At 42.5% G+C, this 22,621-nt stretch overlaps 1 protein-coding gene and 1 long non-coding RNA gene across 9 annotated transcripts in view; one reads left to right on the forward strand and one right to left on the reverse strand.

Annotated features, from left to right (window-relative positions):
- Positions 1-919: 919 nt before the first annotated feature.
- LOC121662387 lies at positions 920-14,039 on the reverse strand. 2 transcript variants are annotated; one of them, XR_006015269.1, is made up of 3 exons: positions 13,937-14,039; positions 11,590-11,874; positions 920-2,943 (listed from the first exon to the last, which is right to left on the reverse strand). It is a non-coding gene; the product is annotated as an uncharacterized LOC121662387 (long non-coding RNA). The 2 variants fall into 2 exon arrangements; XR_006015270.1 differs by having other exon boundaries at positions 13,773-14,039.
- Positions 14,040-14,455: 416 nt separating this feature from the next.
- Positions 14,456-22,621, forward strand: part of PIGG (phosphatidylinositol glycan anchor biosynthesis class G) — an 85,723-nt gene continuing 77,557 nt past the window's right edge. For 2 of the 7 annotated variants that reach the window (XM_042023491.1, XM_042023493.1), the window contains exons 1-5: positions 14,456-14,693; positions 17,851-18,056; positions 19,056-19,265; positions 20,722-20,910; positions 22,399-22,537. In XM_042023491.1, coding sequence (XP_041879425.1) covers positions 14,534-14,693; positions 17,851-18,056; positions 19,056-19,265; positions 20,722-20,910; positions 22,399-22,537 — 904 coding nt within the window. In that variant the 5' untranslated portion in view covers positions 14,456-14,533. The remainder of the gene's footprint in view (positions 14,694-17,850; positions 18,057-19,055; positions 19,266-20,721; positions 20,911-22,398; positions 22,538-22,621) is intronic. The other 5 variants (XM_042023488.1, XM_042023489.1, XM_042023487.1 and 2 more) reach the window with 3 other exon arrangements.

Raw genomic sequence — 22,621 nt, forward strand, 5'->3', positions numbered from 1 at the left:
GACAACCTCTCCCTTGCGACTGCATCACAAGCTTTCCTCGGTTTTGGGTTTTTTTCCTTGGAAATAGAGGGCAGTGAGAAGATGAGATAAAGACAAACTGCAGTGCTGTGAGACACAGTGGTTCCTCAGCAGATTCACAGAAACTCTCCCAGGAGTGCAAGAGCTGGTCTCAGATCTCTGTTTTATGCTGGTGTTTGAGCACTTACCATATGAGATACTGCAGGAGGCACTGAATCCTAGTCAAAGCAACTTTCAAAAAGAGAGGAGCTGCTTGACAACGAATCTGGACACAAGGGGTTCAGGCATTTTGAACCTGGCATTCAGCAGCTGTTACCTGGAGGGACTCCTCTAGGGGATCTGGTATTTCAGAGAACTCCTTTCAAAGAGTCAGTTGTTAAACTAGGCACAGGGGAGTCTGAATATTTATTCAGCCTTAGCTCTGCCCCTTTGAGCGTGACACAGCAGTTTGCTATTGTGAACACCCGCCTGCTGTCAAATTAGCAGGACTGCAGCTTAGACAGGGGGTTGTGTTCACAGAAATCCTGGGAAGCAGCTTTTCGTATGCTGAAAACACTGCACTCTGCTTCCTGGAAGCACAGAAACAGGCAATAATGTATTTGGTCACTCTAGTTTCTTCCAAATATATGGTGCATCCCACCACTGGTGGTAGAGGAATTGGCTTGCCTCACGGGGTATAAATACAGGTTTTGGGGGTTATTTTTGGATGCAGACACAGAAATTCTTCAGCAGTTCTTAATTTCTAAAATCATTTTAGTTCATAATGAATTGTAGTATTATAAAATCTTCCAGTGAAAATCTTTGTTGCTGTCACTGCCAGTTTAGGACATGCCTTCTCACATGGGACAGGTGTCAGTAAAGGCAAAAAGAAACTTTAAAAAACCCAAACCAAACCAAAACACAAGGTCAAGTCACTTTTATTAATGTTACCTGGTTACCGGCAATACAGTGTTGAGCAAACACAAGCCACTGATCAATAAATGATGACTAGCTCTTGGCTGTGGTTCAGTCCTGGAGGACACGTACAGTACATGGGACACTATCAAAATGAAAATGTCATGGGTCCTCATCTCCACACACAGCTGCACTCCAGTCTGTCCTGGGCTCTGCAGAACACTGCAGCTGGGGCTGTTTACTGCTCCCAAAGTGTTGGTGAATCCTCTTCAGTGAGGGCACCCACACGACTAAAAGGCATGTTCTTGTACCACCTGAACCCCAGGTATGGACTGAGCCCTCTTGTCTCCAAAGCCCTTGGGAAGGAAATCGGCTTTAAATGGATAATCAAAGGCTGCCAAGCAGTTAGCAGAAGTGGTGTCCTGCACAGTGGGCTGGGAAAGCGACCGGCCTGTGTGCTGTCACGGGGTGCCTGTGTACCTGGTGTGAACTATGAGGGGGTCTGCATGTGCTCTCAAGGGGCTTTGCAGGGGCCAGGGTAAGTGAGAGGCTCTGCAATGTCTGGCCTGGAGCTGAGACATCTCCCTGAGACAAAGTCCTCTGGCGGCAGCATATGTGAACCCCTCCCACTGTCCCACCATTGTGGGGACTTCCAGTGTCCAGGAGAAAACATGCCTGAGCACCTCTACCAGAAACACATTTCTGAGGGTCCCCCCGAGGAGAAACCCCCCCTGATTTGGGTCAATTCTGCTTCCTGCATTTTGCAAACAACTGTTGTAAAGATGTGACTTATTTCTGTATGCCACCTGAAACAAGTCAAATGCCCTCAAAAACGTCAGAGAAACCTCGGCCACCCTGGATTATCTGTGCGACCAATCCCCAACAGATCCTGCTCTAACAACAGCATCCTGTCTTCCTCCTTTTTCCCAGTTAGTGTCAGGTCTAACATTTATTAGATTTGGGAGTTCTTCTGTTTCAACAATATGATAATCATTCTCTCTCTGCCCTACTTCTAGGCTTTTTGGCATTCAGAAAGGTCAATAGTTTAATTCCTAAAGGAGCTGAACATGTATTTCTTTTGTACCTGAAGAACTGAATAAAACAGAGGATGATTTATTTTTGGACACTGTATATTGGGGCAGCCTAAAACTTTCTTGTTAGTGTAGTTCCCCTGGTATACCTGCACTGCGTGGACTTTGCAACTCCAGCAAGCAAAGAAGCTCTACCAGCAAAAAGCACCTTTTGCCAGCTGGTGTACAGCATCTGTTTTGCCCGTGGTAACACACTTTTTAAACAACACTCTTTTGAGAAAACAGAGGATGTAGCATCAATGTGCTGCAGGGGAGGGGTGTCAAACTGTCCAGGGAGCTGGTGCAAGAAGGAGGAGCAGTGGAGAGTGCAAGAGAGCTCAAGCATAAGAGCCCCTGTGAACATACCCACAGCTGTGCCTTAGAGAGGATGCTGAGAGGAACTTCCCCAAGGACCTACGGGGCCTCTGGCTGAGGCTGAAGGGAGTTACTGAGTGCTGGTATGACATGTGTGCCATGGAACTGCCTACCGTGCCTGGAAACTGCTGCAAGCTGGAGGGAATTCATTTACTATGCCTTGATTTCTATTCATCTCGAGCAGGTTGTCCAGTGCCTGTTCTGACAAAAATGTGTCCCCAGTAAGGTTCATGGTATCTTCATGCACCACGGTGAGTGTAGCCACAACACAGAGATGGTGAAAACATCACTTACGTTTGTTCAGACTGAGTAGGAAGGTGGAAAAGTGGGGGTCACTCCACCGTAGTGGTTGGATGACTTGTTATGCTTCCCTTGCATAGGTAAGAGGGAGAGAAGTTGGCGCCTACTGTCCTCACTGCAGTCTCAGCAGGCTTAACATCAACATGGTGGTGACCCTAAATGTCAGGCAGTTTCATGAGGATGCAGAGTATGTGCTGTTGTTTTAGCAGATTTCCCAGGTGGTGGTCTCTGGCTAAGAACTCAATTCCAGGGGTTAGCTCAAGAGAAAGCAGACTTTGCAATGAAACTGAAATTAGAAATTATGTATTAAAAACCAACTGTGTATTGCAGCAGGTGAATAGAAATGAATGGATTATAAATAATAAATAGAATAAATAGCATGTGATTTAAATACTATAAATGTAACAGAAGAGAATACACAAGTATTGAACATTTTGAAATCTTGAAAATGTTAAAATAACACGGATGGGTAGCCAAACATTGCACAGACTTCTGATGCAGCCCAGTTTTGTTACTTTGGTTTTACAAGAAGTAGCCTGGTTTGTAGACAGTCTGAGGGTAAAAATAAAAAAAGAGTCTACATTATTTCCATAGCTTCTTACTGAAGACCACATTCTCTGGTTCCTCTTTCCTCTTTGATCCAGCTTAAACTGAAGGTCTTAACATAATACTCATAATCCTTCAAAGAAATCTAAGGCTCTGAAAGAAATGCAAAAATTTACTGCCTTTGCTACTTTCCTACTTCCCTTTTTGTATATGCAGCTTGGGATTAAAAGCAGCTGCTCTTTGGTTTTGTTTGCACAACACCCAAATCAGCAGATTTGGTCCCTCTCTGAGTTTTCTATACTCTGCTGAAAAGTCTGCATTTTCCAGGCAGCCATCAAACTCGCATTCCTGCAGGAGCCCAGACTGAACCTGTCTGCCTGAAGGCACTACCAGGTGCTTTGCTCTTGCACCCACCTTTGCCTCATGCCACTTCTGAAAACGACACAGCTGTCCTTACAAGATATCTCCGCTTCCATTTGTATCATCTGCACCATCCTGGAAAGCAGAATATTCCCACTGCTTGTACAAACAGCTACATGGTAGTGCTCGCTGCATCTCACGGCAGGGGGGTTGGAGCTAGATGATCTCTCCTGTCTCTTTCAACCCAAACCATTCTGATGATATGATTCCCTGATTTCACTGCAGTCCTTAAGCAAAGTCTCAGGCACTCATTTGAAAATATTTGCTTTAAATGGGGGATCACTGTGCCCTGGAGGCTTTGTGAAATAAAATTCTTTTGCATAGCATAGTGAAACAAGAAGCTCTGAAATAATTTCTCCACCAGTGCTACATCATATTGTCCTTTCCTTATTTTTCATGTCATTTCCCGTTTCTACAAGCTTCAAATTAAGAAATTCTTTGTATCAGGAACATATAACAAAGCTGCTGCTTGGCTACAGCTCTTGAATTTAGAGATGTTGGCATTCCTTTCCTGGAGCAGTCCTGACTCTTAATAGAATACTGTGTGCCACTCAGTGCCTGACCCCAAGACTGGCCCCGTGCAAATAATCAAAACTTCCCATGGAATAAAGTTCTGCTCATTCCAAGTAAAAAAGCAGCTCTTTCATTAACTTTACTGCCGTTTACCCATGCTATTCTTGTGAGAGTAGTCCCCAGATGGCACTGTTTGGCCATTTAATGTGATTTTTTCTTGTCTGCCTTTTTTTTTTTTTAAGTTCATATGCAGTGTAGTCTTTGAAGAAATACTATACATTCCCTTCATACAGAAGGAAAGGACTGCTTCCTAGGAGCTGTGGCTTGATGATGGGATTATTTATTTCTTCTTGTTCTTAGAGTCTCCTCCATTGAAATGGCTTAATTCTTTTTGAATGCCAATGTTCCACAGTTCTCTGCTCTCCTGGAGTCCCTTTCTCCCATGATAGATCTTCTCTCTTGCCTTTGAATGTTCTTCAAGTATTGCAGGCAGCATGAAGCTGACAGCAAGGCCCTGCTGTACTTGGCTAGGTGGTAGATGCTGAAGCATCATACTCACAACCCGCCATCCTTCTTTGCAGCGTCAGATTCCCATACTTACACTGCCAAGGGTGTTTATGTTTCTTTACTTTTTTTTAATGTCTTTTTTTTATGACTGCTTCCATTGTTAAGTCACACTTCGGCTACTTATAAGAAAACCAAGGTGACTTTGATACATTTTTCTCCAGACTTTCAAGCTAATAAAGGACTTCTAAACTGTTAATAACTAGTAAGATTGGTACTTTTTTGAGAAAAAGCCGAAGTATAATTTTTCTTGTTGCATTCAGTACTCAGGAAGGGGACACAGAACTAGATAAAAACAGGGCAACACAATGGACAGAAATATTCAGGGAAGGAGGCATAGTGGCAGTGAAACCTGTTCTCAGGTGGAAAGAATTAAGTTCCTCATCTAGTAAGGGAAACGATGAGCTTCAGAAAGAAAGAGCATGTCTATTCAGTAAAGTCATGTTAACCCAACAAAATGAAGGAGACAGATTTATTGGTACTCAGCTTGGGATTCTGAGGAGCAGCTGATTAAGAGAAGTCAAAGGTGGTAGGTGCTGACTGCATTAGCCCACTCAGAGACAGGATTGATTTGTGCTGTCCTGTGGATGGTAACTTATTTACATCTTTACTGGTGATTTTTGGCACAAGAACTAGAACTGGATTATTTAAGGAGATGAGAGCAATTATACAAACGTGAGTTTCAGTAACCTAAAGTGATAAGATTATGGTCTTGAGAACCAGTGGCTAGAATCTTTGTGATCAGCTGGAAATACATCAGAGGTCGTGTAGGAGGAACAAAATACATGACAGCATGGCAGTTACAAAATGATCAGAGTACTGGTGGGGCACAGCTGGGAGAAATCTTCAGATATATCATGGCCACAGCCAGCAGAGAGGAAAGAGACTCTCAGGGTCCCTCAGGACCTACTGAGGCCTTCTTCAAAACACTGTGGGCAACGCTGGTCACTTGCAATACTGAAATGAGGCCCGGTGTGACGAACTATAATCTTGGTGGGTGCAGCACAGCCAAAAGGGGTCAAAGTGCAGTGACAGTGTTCTCTACAAAGTTACCAGTGTAGGGGGATGAAAAACCTGGTGAGAGTGAGAGGAGCTAAGCTGGATGACATGAAGTTCTGGCATATGAACAAGGGATCACCAATATGCTGAAGGTGGAAATTCATAGCTTCCCAGCAATGGCAATTCATCTTCTTGGAACCGCCTAAAAGACCAAATAACAACAAGATGGAGTGTGACAGGTTTAAGGAAGCCAGCATGTAAGATGATAGGAAAATGATGGTTTCAGTGTCTAAGGTGTGCCCTCTTAATCTATTTCCCTGTGCCATTTTGCTTGAAAAAAGCAGATGTGATTTGTCACAGTTCATTCTTCCTTGTAGAGTTTTTGGGATTGATCTTAATCACTGTTACAAGTAAAATAAAATGAAAAAAATCCTCCAGAAACAAAACAGAGGGGGAAAAAAACAACTAAAAGAAATCTTGACCTGCTGTTGTACCTATTACACTGTGTAGTTTTGGTGTTCAGCCTGTGTTCATAATTAAACTCACAGTAGAGTCCGTCGCAGTTTAAAATGGAGTGGGTAAGGAAGGCTCCAATAAAAGAGGATACTCAGATACCTGTCCTAATAATACAGGCATTCAAGGAATTGAAAACCTTTCTTACAAAGGGCTATATAGAAATCTCATCCTCTTGACAGTTTTTGATTCTTGGTTATAGTAATTCTGGTGCTCATTGAAAGCTTTCAAAATTCATTAAAATGGACACAAAACAGTACATTTTTTCTTCTTTTTCTACTGTCAGGAACACTGGTGATCTTTGAACATCTTCCAAAAGCTCAGCCAATTCCAGTGTTGCTGAGACCCAAGTCTTATTCTCCATCTACCTCCTGAGAAAACAGGCACTGAGAAGAGCCTAAGTGAGGAAGGAATCCTGCTTAATATTTGTTTAATTTGAGGGATATGCCTGAAGCTGTTTTGGAAATGAAAAAAAAAAAAGCTCAGACAAGGAAACTTTTTCAGTTTACTAGTGCAGATAAGATAAGGAGCCTGCAATCAGATGTAAGGAGTTCTTGACTGATTTCCTCTTGAAATAGGATTTACAGGCTTATAATGTCTCTATATATCACTGTCAGTCCATCTCAACATTTTATTCCCCTTATCAAGTACAAAGAAACATGCAGAAAGGCAGCAATGTCGCATGACTTGAGGAGACGGGTGGGTGAATAAGGTAGCGAGAACCTATGAAAGGCTGGAAGTGATATTGAGTCCCTCAAGATTTGAACCTCTCAAAATCTTAATCAAACTTCACAAATTTTTTTGTTGCTGTCAGTCAGTAGATGTAGCTAGACAGTTATGATTAAGCAATTGCATTGTGAACATTACATGCTTGGCTAATGTTTGTTTTAAGGAAAAGGGAAGACAATCCCAAGATGAATGGGCTGTCTGGATGAGAGCCACCAGGAGTAAGGTCAGGACTGAGCAGTAACTGGGAGAAAGGTAATTCCAGCAGTGGGAGATCTCGACCACCAACTCAAGGATCACCTCCTCCAAACAGACCCCAGGGCCAGACAGAGGGAAGAACTGTGCCTGCAGACTGATTAGCACGAGGAGCAAGAGACATAATGAGCAAACAGGGTGTTGAGTACTAATTAATGAAAAAGTCATGTAATCTGTAAGCAATGAATGCTGGTGCCTTTGTTAGAATTTACAAATGGTGCAAAGTTTTGATGACTGGGGAGCCAGCCTTCTGTGGGCTACCACCCTGCTGCCTCCTTTGCACAAACCAGAATAAAAGGTAGGAATACCTCGCCTGGGTGTGTGAGTTGGCACTGTGCGTCAGGGAAGAAGTCCATGGTCCAGACAAGAGAAGCACTAAAGCAAACTTACATCTTATTAGACCTTAGGAATCCACGAGACATAATAATTGGGTCAATTATGAGGCAGGGGAAGCAAGAGGTCCAGCCATATAAAGAAATGAAACTCTAAAAAACCGAGATGGTTTCATTTTTCTGCCTGGCTCTGTTTTCTTGGCTGCAGGAGTCAGATGTGAACACAGGGACAGGTGACTCAAATGTGGTAATGCAGACAGTCTGTCTCAGGATCCTACTTCCATTGGGTGACACTACACCAGGCTTGGCTCCCTGCTACCACTCAGGCAGGTTAAGTTCCCTCTGATCCCCTATGCTCCTTCACAGGGCATGCAACAATGACAGCTTCCCCTCAAGGAAAACACAGCACTCTGCCATTGCAGAAGCAAGCTGGGAAAACCCCAAAATCAATGTTCTTGGAGAGCTAGTTGATTCAGGGTGTGGAGGGGAGAGGACCCAGGTGGGATGACTCTGGCTCATGAAGGGGCAGCCAACCTTTTCCCCCAGGGAAGGAAATGGGTACATCTGCATGACAGGCTGCTCCTCCATGACAAAACTATCAGAGCAAGAAATTCTAGGTACACAGCACTGGAAGAAATTTATCCTGAAAATATAAACACTTGAAAACCTTTTTCAGAATTTACTGATGCCGGGGCTTGATGATGCTGATTAATTACCCTAGGTGACTAAAGACAGCTAAATTGCTGTTTCCTCCCCTCTCACAAACACTTTTGCTTTGGATAATTTACCAGCTGATAGGTTCTTGTTTCCCTGACCTCTCTGCAGCCACAAACACATAGTATTAAGGCCCCTTGTATAGTTTCAGCTTCTCCCTTGGCGATGATTTGGCTATTCAGCGTGAAATTTGACAAAGTACACACTTCAGTTAGCAAGCGCACCAACAGCCTGCACTCTCAACGCCTGCCAGCCTTCCTCACTCTCTGCTTTCTTAGCTGCTTGGACAGCTGAAGAGCATCTGAACATTAAGCTGAGTAGGCTTATGATGCTGACTTGGTAGAGCATGGCAATTCCCTGCAGTAAAAGCAACACATAAAGACCTCTCTCCTGGAAACAAGTGCAGTAAGAGGTGTCAGAGAAGAAGATGGTTTCTATATCAAGAAGCTCTTACATTATGCATTGGTATTTTTTAACACGGTGTAGTGTTTGGCTAGTAAAAAATATCTAGGCCTAAAGTAAATAAAGGCAGTGTTACTGAACATCTGATACCTGCAGGTGAATCACTTTAAAAAGAAGGCTTGGGCTTACAGAACAGAGAGATGTGAGGCAAGAAGTCTATGAAGATAAAAAGAAGCTTTACTAGGTTATTTTAGGAAGGTTATTTAGTTATTTTAGTAAAGTCATATGTCATGGAAGAATGTAGCTACATTTCCTACTTCGTCGTTGTAATTGTTTATCACTGTTGCTCATAGGGACGCAGGAAAAGAGGATTTCTGCACCATGAGAAATTCTCAGTAGGACAAAGACCATGTGACTAAAGAAAGCCCCATAGAACTAGGCAGATCAGGCAAGCAAGGAGAACTGGAGGGAGCTAAAGTCATCACCAGCATGCTGAGTACAATGTACTAACGTCATGGAGAAGCAGTAGCTAAGCAGGAAAAGGGACAGCCCAGTTTCTCTTGCAGTTGCAGGCTGGAGTCGCTGGATTCCCTGGTAACCAAGATGCAAACATTTGGGTTTTGCACATGTTTCTGGATGGGGTGTTTTGGCACCTGATAAGGAGTCATCTTACACAATAGACAGTTTCCTTGGTGGGGACATGGACAAAGTCTGATTGCTGTTTGCAGTTCTCATTAAATATGGAAAAACCTAGTATCACTGGGTTCCCTGTTCATCACCTCTCTAAAAAATAGCTAAGGCTGTCAGGAAGAGCAAGAGAGAGACTGTCAAACATAAAGCATGACTGCAAAAGCTTTTACTTTAGGAAGAAGAAGCAGATTAGGAAAGAAAATGGGATCAAAGGAAGGAACAGCAAGATAAGTGGGTAAAATTGTAGGGAGGAGAGATTATGGTTAGTTTTCATGTGTAATGAAAAGATGTTGTTTCAGCTGAGCCCTGATTTGGCTCTCAATGCCTGCCCTGAAGTCTAGATGACTGGCATTATTCTAACTTGTGGAGCCTGCTGTCATTTGGGGGGAGTTTCAGAGACTTGTACTGCCAGAATAAGTCCATCTACTTAAGTGGTTTTGGAAATTTTCCTTGAGCTTTTACTCTTTTTCATTCATGTTTTAACCAGTCCATTTAGACTGGATGAAAAACTAACCTTGGGTCAGCATCCCATGATCTGCTCTAATCAGCAGCACATATGGAGTTCATGTTCAGTGATCCCAATTTATGGCTGCAGCTCTGAGAGAACTGGCCTGGGTGAGCGCACAAATGCAGCTCTAAAGCCAGGGCTTTCCTAAGCAGGAATGACTATTTACATCTCTGTACAACCCTGCGAGGAGAAAGGGGGATGCAGATATCACTACTAAACTATGTAAGGTTTGAGTGCAAGGCCCTAGGTGAAACTAACAAGCAGCCTCTTTCTTCAATTAGTTCTTGCTCTGCAGCTTTGCTTTCCCTTCAAAAGCAAGTAATCTCATACTGCAGCAAGTAACAAGTTTGCAGTCTACAGAAACAATCCAGGCTTTGGCTCCCTACAGCTCACCAGCTCAGGGGTTATCAGGGGTTATCGTCTTCAGTGATCCCTGGTTGCCTCAATCTCAAATCCCATAAACTCTGCAAGCATGGTTTCCAAAATAGCTAAATCTGAAGGTAGACTTCTGTGCATGTGTGCACATGTGCGTGTGTGCACAAAGATAGATAATCAATTATTTGATGTGGATGAAGCTACTGAATTATTTCTTAACATGTTTTTTTTCTATATGAAGAAATTCCTGTTCAGTCTTGGATTTCAGAAGCTGGGTTTACAATGCAGTGCTTCTGCTTTGTCTTTTGCCTCAGCAACTACAAATCTCTGGAGGCTTTGCAGTGCACCAGAATGGAGGAGGGAGAGTCACACTTCAGCAGACAGTCTTTTATAACCTTTTCTGATGTTTTACTGTGGCTTAAATACAGCAGAGACCTGACATACATTCGAATTGCCATGTACTGAAGAATGGAGAAATGATAAGAGAGAAAAAATTACTATGTGTCCTTCTGATTTTCTAACTATATCACAGTGCTTTTGGAGTATCGGACCACCTTGGGAAGTCTTGTTTTTTATTACAGCTTCACTCAATTTTGAATTAATTTTGCCTCACACCCCCTGTATGTAAAAATGGTTGCTTTTACTTATACATGTCAATTTCGTCACTGTCCATATTCCTGCTCCACTTGCGTGTTCCCCAATACATTATTAAATGCATTAGAGACAAGTTTAAGAGGTTCCACTGATTACAGAAAAGAGATGTTTGTTTAAACCATTGGCATGGGATGTTCACATATCTGACATTGTCAGTGTCAGAAGAGATGTGCAGGTTTCAAATAAACACACATATTCAGATGTGAAATCCTGTTAAACTAGATCCAGAGAGGGAGAATAATCGAGGCAGTTCAAAAAGCAAGGTGGTGAGCTGCAGATCCCCATAACTTATGAACATCAGGCCTGAGAGCAGAACTGCAAAGGAATCAGTCAAAATAAAGCTAAGAAAGAGAATGAGAAAGATGAAAAGAAACCTGAGAAAACTGGCTGCATATTGTCTGTGTTTGAAACTAGACGAAAAGGGAAAATAGGGCCTGTTTTTCTAGCCAAACTGTGAAACATAAGAAGTGAAAGAATCAGGAGAAAAGGAGCTGAAGAAGCAGACATGCTGAGTGCTGACCAATGGGCAGTGTTTCATTAAGTGCTGGCAGAGGACACAGAGACTGTTTGAAGGGGGTTTGCTCCTCCCTCACGGGACACACCAAATTTTTACCGTATCTGCTTTTTACTAGTTGCCTCAGTAAAGAAAAGACCTGTGGGATGCCAGAGAGACTAACAATATCACCTGGCTGCTTTAAATGTCGGTTGCAAAGATACTCACCAAAACACGTTCCTACTGGTTTAGTGGAACCAGTGGTACATATGCCTGTAGGAGACAAGGCTTGGATGGCTTTCGGTCTGCTGATTTCTCAGATTTGGAACAATGTCTCTAGAGAGGACTTTGCACAGAGCCTTAAATTCCTTCTTCTTCCTCAACACACAGAGATGAAAGTTGCTTGAGGGGCTCTTCACAACAGCAGCAGTAGCAACGTGCTCTCTTGTTGCGAAAGATGCAAATTCATCTCCCACAGGGATGGGTTGTACTGTGCTCCAAAATGCTTGCTGGCTGCGATGAAACAAAAGCCTTCTGAATCACATTAATTGCACTATATTGCACCTTTCCTGACACTCTGACATGAACCTTTAACCTTCCAAAAGCTCTTTAAGTCGGCCAGCACCCCTAGACATAAATTGATGCACGCAACACTGTTTGTGTGCTTACAAACTGGGAAGCACACAAACATTTCCTCTAAATGCTCACAAAATGACCAGCTCTCAGGGCATAAATGTGTTATGCACAAAAGAGGAGGTTATACCCAAGAGCTTGTAAAACGGCCACAGCAGTGCACAGCAGTGATTGTCAATATATTATGTTGTAACATGCTTGTAGACTCATAGACAGTCAGACTTAAAGTCTTGTACAATGCTCAAGATTCTTCCTGCATTTGACCCCTGCAGTTAAGTGCTACAGTAATGGACATCAAAGCATGTTGCTGCAAGAACTTGCCAAATGGTGATGGTACTCAGTAAATACCCAGTGATAGGACCCAGGGAGTGTGAATCACATGCTAGACAGTGTTTTTATGTCTGTGGAGAAATCCTTTTGCCTGAACACAGAAATTCTGATCTTATGTGGGAATTTGAAGGTTTGAATGATGGGATAAAGATGCAGTTTGGGGAATTTTGACTTTCTGAAAGGAAAAGTAAAATTCATGCCTGAAATAAAAAGAAGACAGACATTTCTTAGATGCTGTTTTGTGATTCATAAACACTGCCTACATTAGGGTGATTTGTATTTGTTAGGCAACCTTTCCTAGTTTCTGGTTGGAGAGACTCACTCACTAGTTCAAGGTTTAAAGGAGAGGAAAAACACCTCTAAAAAGCAACAAATACAGCTTTTCTTGGACATACAAATACTGTAACTTTAAGGCACATTACCTAAAGCCATTTTAAAGTTTGAATACAATGGCCCAAAGTTTCCTTCTGCCCTTTCCTACTGATTCAAGCAACATTCCTTGCATGTTTTTTCTGAATTTCATTACACTGCTCATAGTCAGCTGAAGTTAATTACTGAATACTAACTTTCATGGGCCTTGAGAGTCATGCTTCTGCAAAGAAACAAGTGAATTGCAAAAATGCAATTTCTTTTTAACATAATTGTTTTGGATCATCTTAAGAAATGAAAATGTTAACAGCATTCTGAGTAGAAGCATAAAGTGGTAAGAGTGGCCAGAAAAACCACTTAGGTAAGTGGTAAAGGTAGCATAGTGCTCAGAGATGCTGAAATGTAAACAGCATGAATCCACAGGACCCCGTCTCCTTGATTTTTTTCTCTGTATTTGGAGACTCTAGGAAAGGCCAAATACAGAACTTTTATCCTGAACCCACTCACACATGCTTCTCACATCACGGCAACTTTGCCTTGTGGCAGGTGTTGCAAAAGCCCAGAATTAACTGGGCTGGCCAGTGGAAATGGCAGTAAAATGCAACGGCTACAGTAAGCACAGCCGGCAGGGTGCTGTGCCTGTTGGCTCAGGGAAAATGTGCCGCTCACAAGTAAAGCTACAGACTCATGTATGCTGCAGAAACATGTGCCACATCTTTCCAGCACAGTGGTGGGCCATACAGAAACTGCCTGGGTAGAAATGAGGAGCAGTTTTGTTTGGGAGAATGACATTTTCAGGCTATCTTCCTGTTTCAGTGAACACAACGAGACTGGTATAAACTCTGCTTCACTTTGCAGATTGTCTTTGGTTTCCTTTCTCAGAAAATTTAAGTTTTAAAACTTACTTCTCCTCATTCCTCTGTCATGATCTGCCTGCTACAGTTTATTTCCATACCAATTGAAGGACTAAAAGCTATCACTATTCAGTTTTATTAATAAGTGTGTGTGCTTGTGCGGGGAAAGATTCTGCTTGTCAAACATCTGCAACAGCCACTGTCCAGGACTCCTCCCTCACCTACCAAGCACTCTGCTGCAGCATTGCATCAAACCTCCTTTTCCCTCCCGCCGGGGAACGCGGGTCGGGACGCGGGGTGGGATGAGGGCTTGGAATGCGGGGCTGGGTTGCAGGTGTGGGACGCGGAACCGGGATGCGGGAGTGGCAAGCAGGGGCTGGAATGCAGACCTGAGATGCGCGGTGGAACGCGGGGCCCTTACGTGGGTCCAGGAAGCGGGAGGTGGGGCCGGGAGATGGATCCGAGAGGCGAAACGCAGGGGCGGGACGCGGAGCCGGGAGGCGGGGGGCGGGGGAGGCGGGAGGTGGGTCCGGAGGCAGGGCCGGGAGGCGGGTCCGGGAGGCGGGGCCGGAGGCGGGGGCGGGAGGTGGGATGCGGAGGAGACGGGAGGTGGGTCCGGAGGCGGGTCCGGGAGGCGGGTCCGGAGGCGGGTCCGGGAGGCGGGATGCGGGTCCGGGAGGCGGGTCCGGAGGCGGGATGCGGAGCCGGAGGCGGGGCCGGGAGCCGGGATGCGGAGCCGGGATGCGGGTCCGGGAGGCGGGGCTGTACTTCCGGTTCGGTGCTGCCGCTACGCGCTCGCGGAGGGGCAGCCTGGCCGCTGGCCAATAGCGAGGCTTGGCGGAATCGCGTAGTGGCCGCTGGTTGGCCAGCGGCGTGCAGGGGCGGGGCGAGGCGGGAGGGGCGGGGCGCCTCAGGTGCCGCCCCTCAGAGCCGGCGTAGCGCCGGCCGGGTCGGGTGGGTGCTGCTGTCGCCGGGGCCGAGCCAGGATGCGGCTGCGCTCGGGGGTGTTCGCCTCCTCCTGCCTCCTTGTGCAGGCTTTGGGCGTCGCGCTGTTCCTCCGCGGCTTCTTCCCGGTGCCCGTCAGGTCCCTGCCCCGCAGAGAGGCCCGCGCGGACCCTCCCGCCGAGCCGGCCCCGCCCGGCGCAGGTAACGCGAGCAGCTGCCGGGCGCGCCCCGTCGCTCGGCGTCGCGGGTCACCTTTCTGTAGCGCCCTCGTGTTTCCAGACCAGTTTCCGGAGTAGTTTAGAACTTAACTGCTTTTCACGTAGTTACGGATCACAGCCAGGGGAATCTGCTCGCAGTCGCAAAAAGCCTCAAGTGTCAGCTGTCACTTTTTTGAAGGGTGCGCTTTCCTGTCGTTTTATTTCCCTTTCCCGGACTCTGATTGAGCCGGGATACCCGGTTTTGTTTAATGGCAAGTTGTTTGCATTAAGTAATGCCGCCTCAGCTAAAACGCCTCACGCGTTTCTTGTGATAATTCGCTGGGGTGTGTTGTGCCCGAGATTCATTGTTTCCGTGATATTTCGGTGGTGTTTGAGTGTCTTAATGCCACCTCAGGGAGACTTTTAACACCTCACTACTGACAAATGCGGTAGTAATGCACGTTGCAATATGCACAGTATCGCCGTTTCCGTGAAATCACGGTCTTTACAGGTCCTGCTGTGTTCCATAGATGAATTTGCGAAACTAGAAATTTCACGACTCTTTTTAAGGAGTCAGTAGAGGATGTGCTAATAATGTAGTTGTCTTATATGTCCACTCACAAATTGTATTAAAGTAATGTGGAGAGGACTGTGTACTTGAGGGAGTGTTCTCCACCAGTGTTTGGAGGTTGTGGGGTCAAACTTCAGATTCACTTGACAGCTGGATCAGGTAGTATTTTGCTCGTAGAAAGCTCTTGCTTGGGACACCTACTTGTGGTTAACTTTGTGGAACAGGACTGTTAACTGCCAAACTGGGTCTTTAGCTGCTTGATATTTATTGTTAATTCTTCTGAAGTGTGTGATGTGATGCGTGTGGGGACACGCTTACTTAAATTGTGAGACACAGTAAAGAGAACAGAAGGTTGTGTGGTTTTAGAGTGTGGTTTGCTGGTATTGTTTAAGCAGGAGCACTGAAAGAATCTAATCTGTTAACATACTGAGTGGTTTCTGCTGAATGGCAGGTTGATTTTTAGCTGGAGTTTACCAAGATTGTCACAGATATTTGATAGGCTGCTGTGAGTGAAGTATTGCATTCACATGTGATATTAGCAGGAGACTAATGTAGAAGGAGACAGTTAAGGTGGGAAGCAGATGTCAGACAATTTCATTTTGAAAGGACTGGTTTGTGTTGAAGAGTGTAAGTGTGCACCACAGGGCTCTATGAGCAGTTTAAATTTAGGCATGTCACTAGCAAGCCTAGGTGTAGTAGGCAAAAATGGAGTGACAGTGGAAGAATACTTACTTTCTGTAGTTCTTGGTTATGATTTGCTTGCAGAGTGATGTCTGGATGATAAGGTCTAAAGGCAGGGAATTGCCTACTAAACCATGATGTAGAAGGCTTTCAACCTATGTTAGACATATTCAGAAAATAATATTTCTCCAATTCTTCTGTAACTCCTGAATGTTTTACTTTGTGAGTCCTGACTGCCATTGAGTGCATCCTGTCTTGGCTGTGAGAAGGTTGTGATACTGAATGCTTGCAGCACATTGTTGTAATAAGTTCTTGGTAGAGAACTTACAGTTTTCTTCACAGAAGTCTAGGTTCATTTCAAGTAACTTTTCTAAGTAACCCTGGCAGAAGTAGATAAGCATGCTGCATGGCAAGACTTGGACAATGTGTTGCTTTAGCTGTCTTAATAGTAATTATTTTCACGGGGCTTGTAAATGACTCCAGATTCATTTGAACTTCTTAATACTTTTGACTTTCTGATAAATTACACTGCAGGAGGAAGTTAGGAGTAGGGTGTATGTGTTTGTGATCTGAACATTTTTTGTGTCCAGCAAGCTTTTTTTCACTAAGCAAGTGGATAGGAGAAAGGTTTAACTAACAGAACATCCAGTGGTGCCTTCTTGTTTTTCATGGAGAGCCAAAGTATGCCTGCTAAGTTGATAATTCAAGTCCTGGAAAAACAAAATTATCAGTTTAATTAGGATTGTTTGCAGTTAGCATTTTGTTGTTGAGATTTCCTCCTTCTCCCTGCTGTGTCCTCCTCCCCCATTTCCTGATCTGGAAAATCAGTAGCAGTAACTAGTCTGTGAATGTCAGTTTGTTGTGCTTATCTATGTACCCCAAAATACGGTTTCTGAGGTCGTTTCTGAGATTGTTTTGTTAGACACACCATTATTTCCAAATTGTCAACCACTTAGGCAGTTTACTCTAAAGATGTGTAAAACCCTAACTTTATATAATGCATGCTTCAACACAATGATGTCTGGATAGAGGTCTGTGGGTAGGATACATTTTGCTTCCATTTTGCCCTTCTGTATTTTTTCCTGAAAGAGAAATGAGACCTGTAAAGCCTGGGGCAAAAATGCTGCTGTAAGTGGACCAAGTTCGCTGCAGATGAAGAGTTGCTGTGGCCAGAATTAAGTCCATGCAAAAGGAAGAGGTTGGCTTGAAGGCATGACATTGCCTCCTACTTGATGCACAGCCGTGTTTTTCTGTACACCTATATACTCTATCCAGGGAATTCTGGATTTGTATTTTTGCCCTGCAGCTGTCATCACTGAACTAGCCTGGCATACAGTCTTCTGTCTTGAAGGGAGTGAATGTGCACAAATCTTTTTCATACAAGTTTCAGTGAAATTGTCTCTTTCTTTGTAATCTTCCTGTTATCCTGTGGTGAGATTTGATAAAGAGGCATTGTTTATGTTGTGATGTGCAAAATTGGGTATTAGCACAAGTGAATGCTATTTCTTTTTTCTAACAAAAGTTGTCTGTCAGATGCAATTAGTTCAGCTTTACTGAATTAAAAAGAGATAAGGTAGCAGCTATCCCTTCTTATCACTTTGAACACTCTCCATTTCAAAGATTTTCCTTAGTTTTCCCAATTTCACATCACATATTCCGTTCACATTTTGTTTTACTTCTAGAGGTGGTATTGGAGTTGTTGTGTTATTCCTGTGCTGGATGGCTTGAAGAACTCATCTTCCTCAGATTACTTCTTGTGTTTGCTGTTTGCAGCTTCTCATTTCTGGGTGTAAAATTAATAAAGAAGTTGAAAACACTTATTTATGTGGTGAAGTTGTCCTTTAACTTCCGTCTAGTCTTTGGTAAAATTTGTTGATGACTTTTATATACTCTTGTTTTTGTTGCTTAGGAATGGTTTCTAACTGGACCAAGATTCCTCCACCGCTTTTCAAAAAAGTTGTCATTGTGCTGATAGATGCTTTGAGAGATGACTTTGTGTTTGGATCCAAAGGGAAACAGTTCATGCCATATACTACGCAAGTTGTAGAAAAAGGGACTTCCTACAGTTTCATTGCTGAAGCCAAGCCACCCACTGTGACTATGCCTCGAATTAAGGTAAGTGGGGTTCTTTTCTGTCGTTTCTTTGGAGAAGCTTTTGAAATATGAGTTGTTTCACATGCTTGAAGTTGGTATAAAGGGCAGGTTTGTGGTGTTAGTGCAATCTATGGGTGAATCTCTCTTTGCTGTAGTAGTGCATGTCATAGAGTCCTGATTTGCAATGGCCAAGAGGTTAAGGACAAATAAGGCCCTAGTGCAGGCTTAAATGATTGACGTAGCCTTTTTATTTGTAATCATGGGAAGGCAGTAGCCTCTTAGTTGTTGAGTTTTCCAGTTGTCTTCTATCCAGGAATATTTTTATTGTATTTCTCCGTGTTCTTGTAACTTCTGAGAGAAAATCCAGTTTAGTATAAAATGGTTTTGTCATAGGGATGTTTTTGAAGAGCTTAAAAAGGAAACTGTGCCAAGTTCCAGGTAACTAAAAGATGAGTTGTGGTGGTGTCATCAAAATGCATGATTGTCCAGGCTTGTCAGTGGTAGATCTGAGTAACACTTTTGCTCTGAAGAAGCTGAGGGAGGGATCACTGGTAGGTCAACTAGCACGTGAGTGAGAGAGTGAGGGGGAGACAGTCTGGTAACTCTTTATAGGTGGACCTCATTGCTTTTTCTAGAAGTTTCTTACTTACTGTCTTGAAGGTACTGTCATTGTTAATGTTGAGTCAGTTTACTTAGACCTAAACTGTCTTTTGGTGGTTTAATGACCTGTAAATGAAGCAAATTTCAACTGTCATAGAAAGTCTTTTTTCTGTCAATTAATTAAGACAGTATTATTTTTATCTTTTGTAAAGCAGTTAGCTCTGACATCAACTAGCACTGTGTTGTGGCAGATGAGATTATGTGGCAAGGGAGCTTGTGTTCTTTTACTTTGTTATGTTTCCTTACCAAAAATATAATTTGTCTGCCATCTGGCTTATTGCTTCCTCCCACTTACATTGCTGCTGTCTTCTGAGCACTGGAAGTTTCGTGTTTAATGTGTCTCTTTTCTTGTTTCATTAGGCTTTGATGACAGGTAGCATACCTGGTTTCATCGATGTTGTTGTGAACCTAAATTCTCCAGCTCTGTTGGATGACAATTTGATATGGCAGGCAAAAACAGCTGGGAAAAGAATAATATTTTATGGCGATGATACTTGGGTCAAATTGTTCCCAAAGCACTTTGTGGAATATGATGGAACAACATCGTTTTTTGTGTCAGACTTCACAGAGGTGAGAGGCTTTGTATGATCCCAAGTTAAATAAAGTGAGTACAAACAAACAGTGTCAGTTTCTGAGAATGAATGAGTAAAGCTACCCTTGTTCTGAAATATGTACCTGGCAATTAAACAGAAATTGGATTTGTATGTCTTTTTAGTATGGGCACTGTGAAGCTAAGCATTTCAGTCGCTCATGCATATACTGTAAGAAGTGTTGGGAGGATACAGTAATCATCAATGTATTACTCTATAACTTTCCTAAACATACCATTTTCTCACAAAACTTGTTGTGGTTGGAAGTTAGACCAGTTGCTTTGTTGAAAAATTCCACTATCTACATTTTCCGTTTGCTGTCAGATTTTTATTAGTTAGTGCAATCTGTAAGAGGCCCATTGATACATTACCTTGATCTCTTAGAGGCATACTTTTATAGTATTGCATCACTTGTGTAAAATTGCAATGGGAGTAGTGTTTCTTTATGTTATCAAACAGGGAGCATAGAAAGTAAGTGAAACAAATTCTGAAAATTCTTGCTCTGGTCACATTAGAAAAGCAAATGTAAAACCTCGAGCCATTGGCCTGCTGCTGCTGACTGAAGTATTTTATTATCTGAGGAAGTTAAAAAGGTCTAATGTGAATTGGAAGACATGTTTAATTGGTTATGCTAATAAGACTTACAAAAGCTTCAACCTGGAGTGAAAAGGACAAATGTTCTATGGGATCTGTGGTTATGTGGCCCTCAAGCTCTTTATACAGTCCTTATGCTTTCTTAATATGGTCTGTTAAAAACACAGCTTTTTATAGTTTTTTTGGTAGTTATATGCGGACTCAACAAAGTAATGTCACATGTGAAGTATTGTAGGGATTTTTAATAACCGAAGAGAATATACACAACTAAAAATGTATTGTCAACCTAAGAAGGAAAACAGGTGAGTTAGGCCCCAAGTAGTACTTTTCAAATAGTTTTTCTTTATCACTATGTCATCAGTTCTTTTACTCATAGCAAGTACATTCCTCTTGTGTTTGCACACTAGCAAAAATTGAGTTGAAAGACCAGGGTTTGTTGTACCCCTGAGCTTCCCATTGCTAAACTGAGGCTTTTTATTGTACTTGATGTATCACATGTGAAGTAATAATCTGGAGTGTGAAGGATGAAAGTGACTGAAAAGTTCTAGAAACAGATTTAAAAGGTTCTGTGGAAGCTTGGCAACCCATTTACCTTGTCTGTATGTAAGCTGATGCATTATTACCAGAAAAGATTAAATGGGGTAAAGAACCTATTTTGTAAGACAAATATATTTGGCTGCCTGACATTGAAGTAAACAATTTTTTTTTCTTATTAACATTATGAGTGACTGTAATTCTCATCAACTTCTGTAGAATTTTCATGGGTAGTGTAGTTGATTTTCTTGTGCTTTTTACATCAGGGAATTTTTTTTTACCTTATAGTTGTTTTCGTTTTCTTTGAGGTTGATGATAATGTTACCAGACATTTGGATAGAGTGTTAAAGAGAGAAGACTGGGATCTCCTAATTCTGCATTACCTGGGGTTGGACCATATTGGTCATATGACTGGGCCTAACAGCCCATTAGTGGGACCAAAACTTCGTGAAATGGATAACATAGTGAAGAAGATTCATATTTCTCTTCTTTCAAAGGTAGTACAACTTCCTCTTGGGTCAGTGTTTGTTAGCTGGGGACTGACATTAAAATGCTTTCAGGTTGTTGTTGGTAGCTTCTTTATTCCTAGACTAAAGTGTATATTCCATTCTTGGCCTTCCTGGGCCATTTCCTAGTGTAACATTTTTAAGGATTTGCTGGTTGACCTTAGTAACATCTGTCTCTTCTGGGCAGCTGTGGGAAATAACACCCCCCTGGCGTGTGGGAAGACGAGAGGAATGCCTGCGAAAATTCTCTCATCACTTGTGAATTAAAATGGTTGTTGGTGTGCTTTCTGGTAATGAAATTCAGCAGAAGGAGTAATGGGCATGTGTAGCTAATGGCTCTGATGTCCAGAATTGTGAAAGCATACCTAATTCTTAGATATTTGGTAAATTCAAATGGAAGTGGTGGTCTTAAACTGCAATTTTTTGATGGTAAATGTGGTACATCTGAATCTGGTTTTAGATTTGTAAATACTGGTTGTCACTTACCTAAGGAGCCTGGGTTTTGAAATACCAAGTCCTAGTTCCAAGTGGCCTGAAGCTTTTTTGTTATTTGTTTTTGGCTACTGCAATTCAGAATAGCTGATCATGAAATTTCAATAGTATTTTTAGTCAACTGGATACTATTACATGAAAAGAGAGGTTAAATCCTGTGTGTGGAAGTTCCATGCATGTTACAGTGGTTTTGCTGCTGTTTTTTAGTATGTTTGCTTTTGCCATTTATATTCAAGCCTTTATCTCAGTTTTAGAATACAGACATAATAAAAGCACTTTACTTTTTGGATAGAACAGGTACTGGTAGTAACTAGAGATGGCAAAAAGCTACTCTGTTGCTGAATGACTGTTAATTTTCTGCCACTTCAATTTGTTAGCTCAAAATTCTTGGACAGGCCTCACTTAAGTTTCTGATTCTCTTTATTCAGAAGCATACACATTGTTTAACATCAGCCTTGATTGACTGTCAGATTTCAACCCCTAAATCCCTTGGGAAACTACTGACTGTTAGAAATTTAGAAATAGGATTATTTTAAAATATTGAATTGATATTATGTTAATATTTACAATACTAGTAGTTCAGCATGTCATATTAAAACTTAGTGAAGCTGAAGAAATGAAGAGGGAGAATATTTCTCTGTTAATGTTCTGGGATTCTTGATTTTCTTCTCACAGTGGGATAGCCTTTATTTAATCTTCCAGAGAGTTTCTAGTGACTCCATAAATTCAGGGGTTTTTTAAAGCTTTTTTGTGCTTTTTTTTTTTTTTGGCTAAGGTACTGTTAGTGTGTTAGACGTATATGTCTTAACTTCTAAGTAACACTTAATTGCAGCCATCTCTTGTTATCTGCTCCAGGGTGTTGTGAGCAAGTTTTAAAAATGAAATTATTTTGAGACATATTCATGTTTGAAAACGATGAATATAGTGAAATTATATAAATGAATTGTGTTTGTATGATAACTTAGATTTTTTTCCTGTGATTTACAGGAGGAAGCTTCTCTGCCCAATTTGCTAGTTGTTTGTGGGGATCACGGGATGTCTGAAACAGGCAGTCATGGTGGTTCTTCAGAAGGAGAAGTGCGCACACCACTGCTGTTTATCAGCTCTGCTTTTGAAAAGAGAAGTGGTAAGGATCAAAGAAGCATGACCTTTCCTAGACCTATCTTAGTTTCAGCTGGAGTAGAGTTAATTTTCTTCCTAGTAGCTGGTA

Source organism: Corvus kubaryi, unplaced genomic scaffold (genome assembly GCF_017639235.1).
Source record: "Corvus kubaryi isolate FWS band 111438036 unplaced genomic scaffold, C.kubaryi_AGA036_p1.0 37249, whole genome shotgun sequence".
Lineage (NCBI taxonomy): Eukaryota > Metazoa > Chordata > Aves > Passeriformes > Corvidae > Corvus > Corvus kubaryi.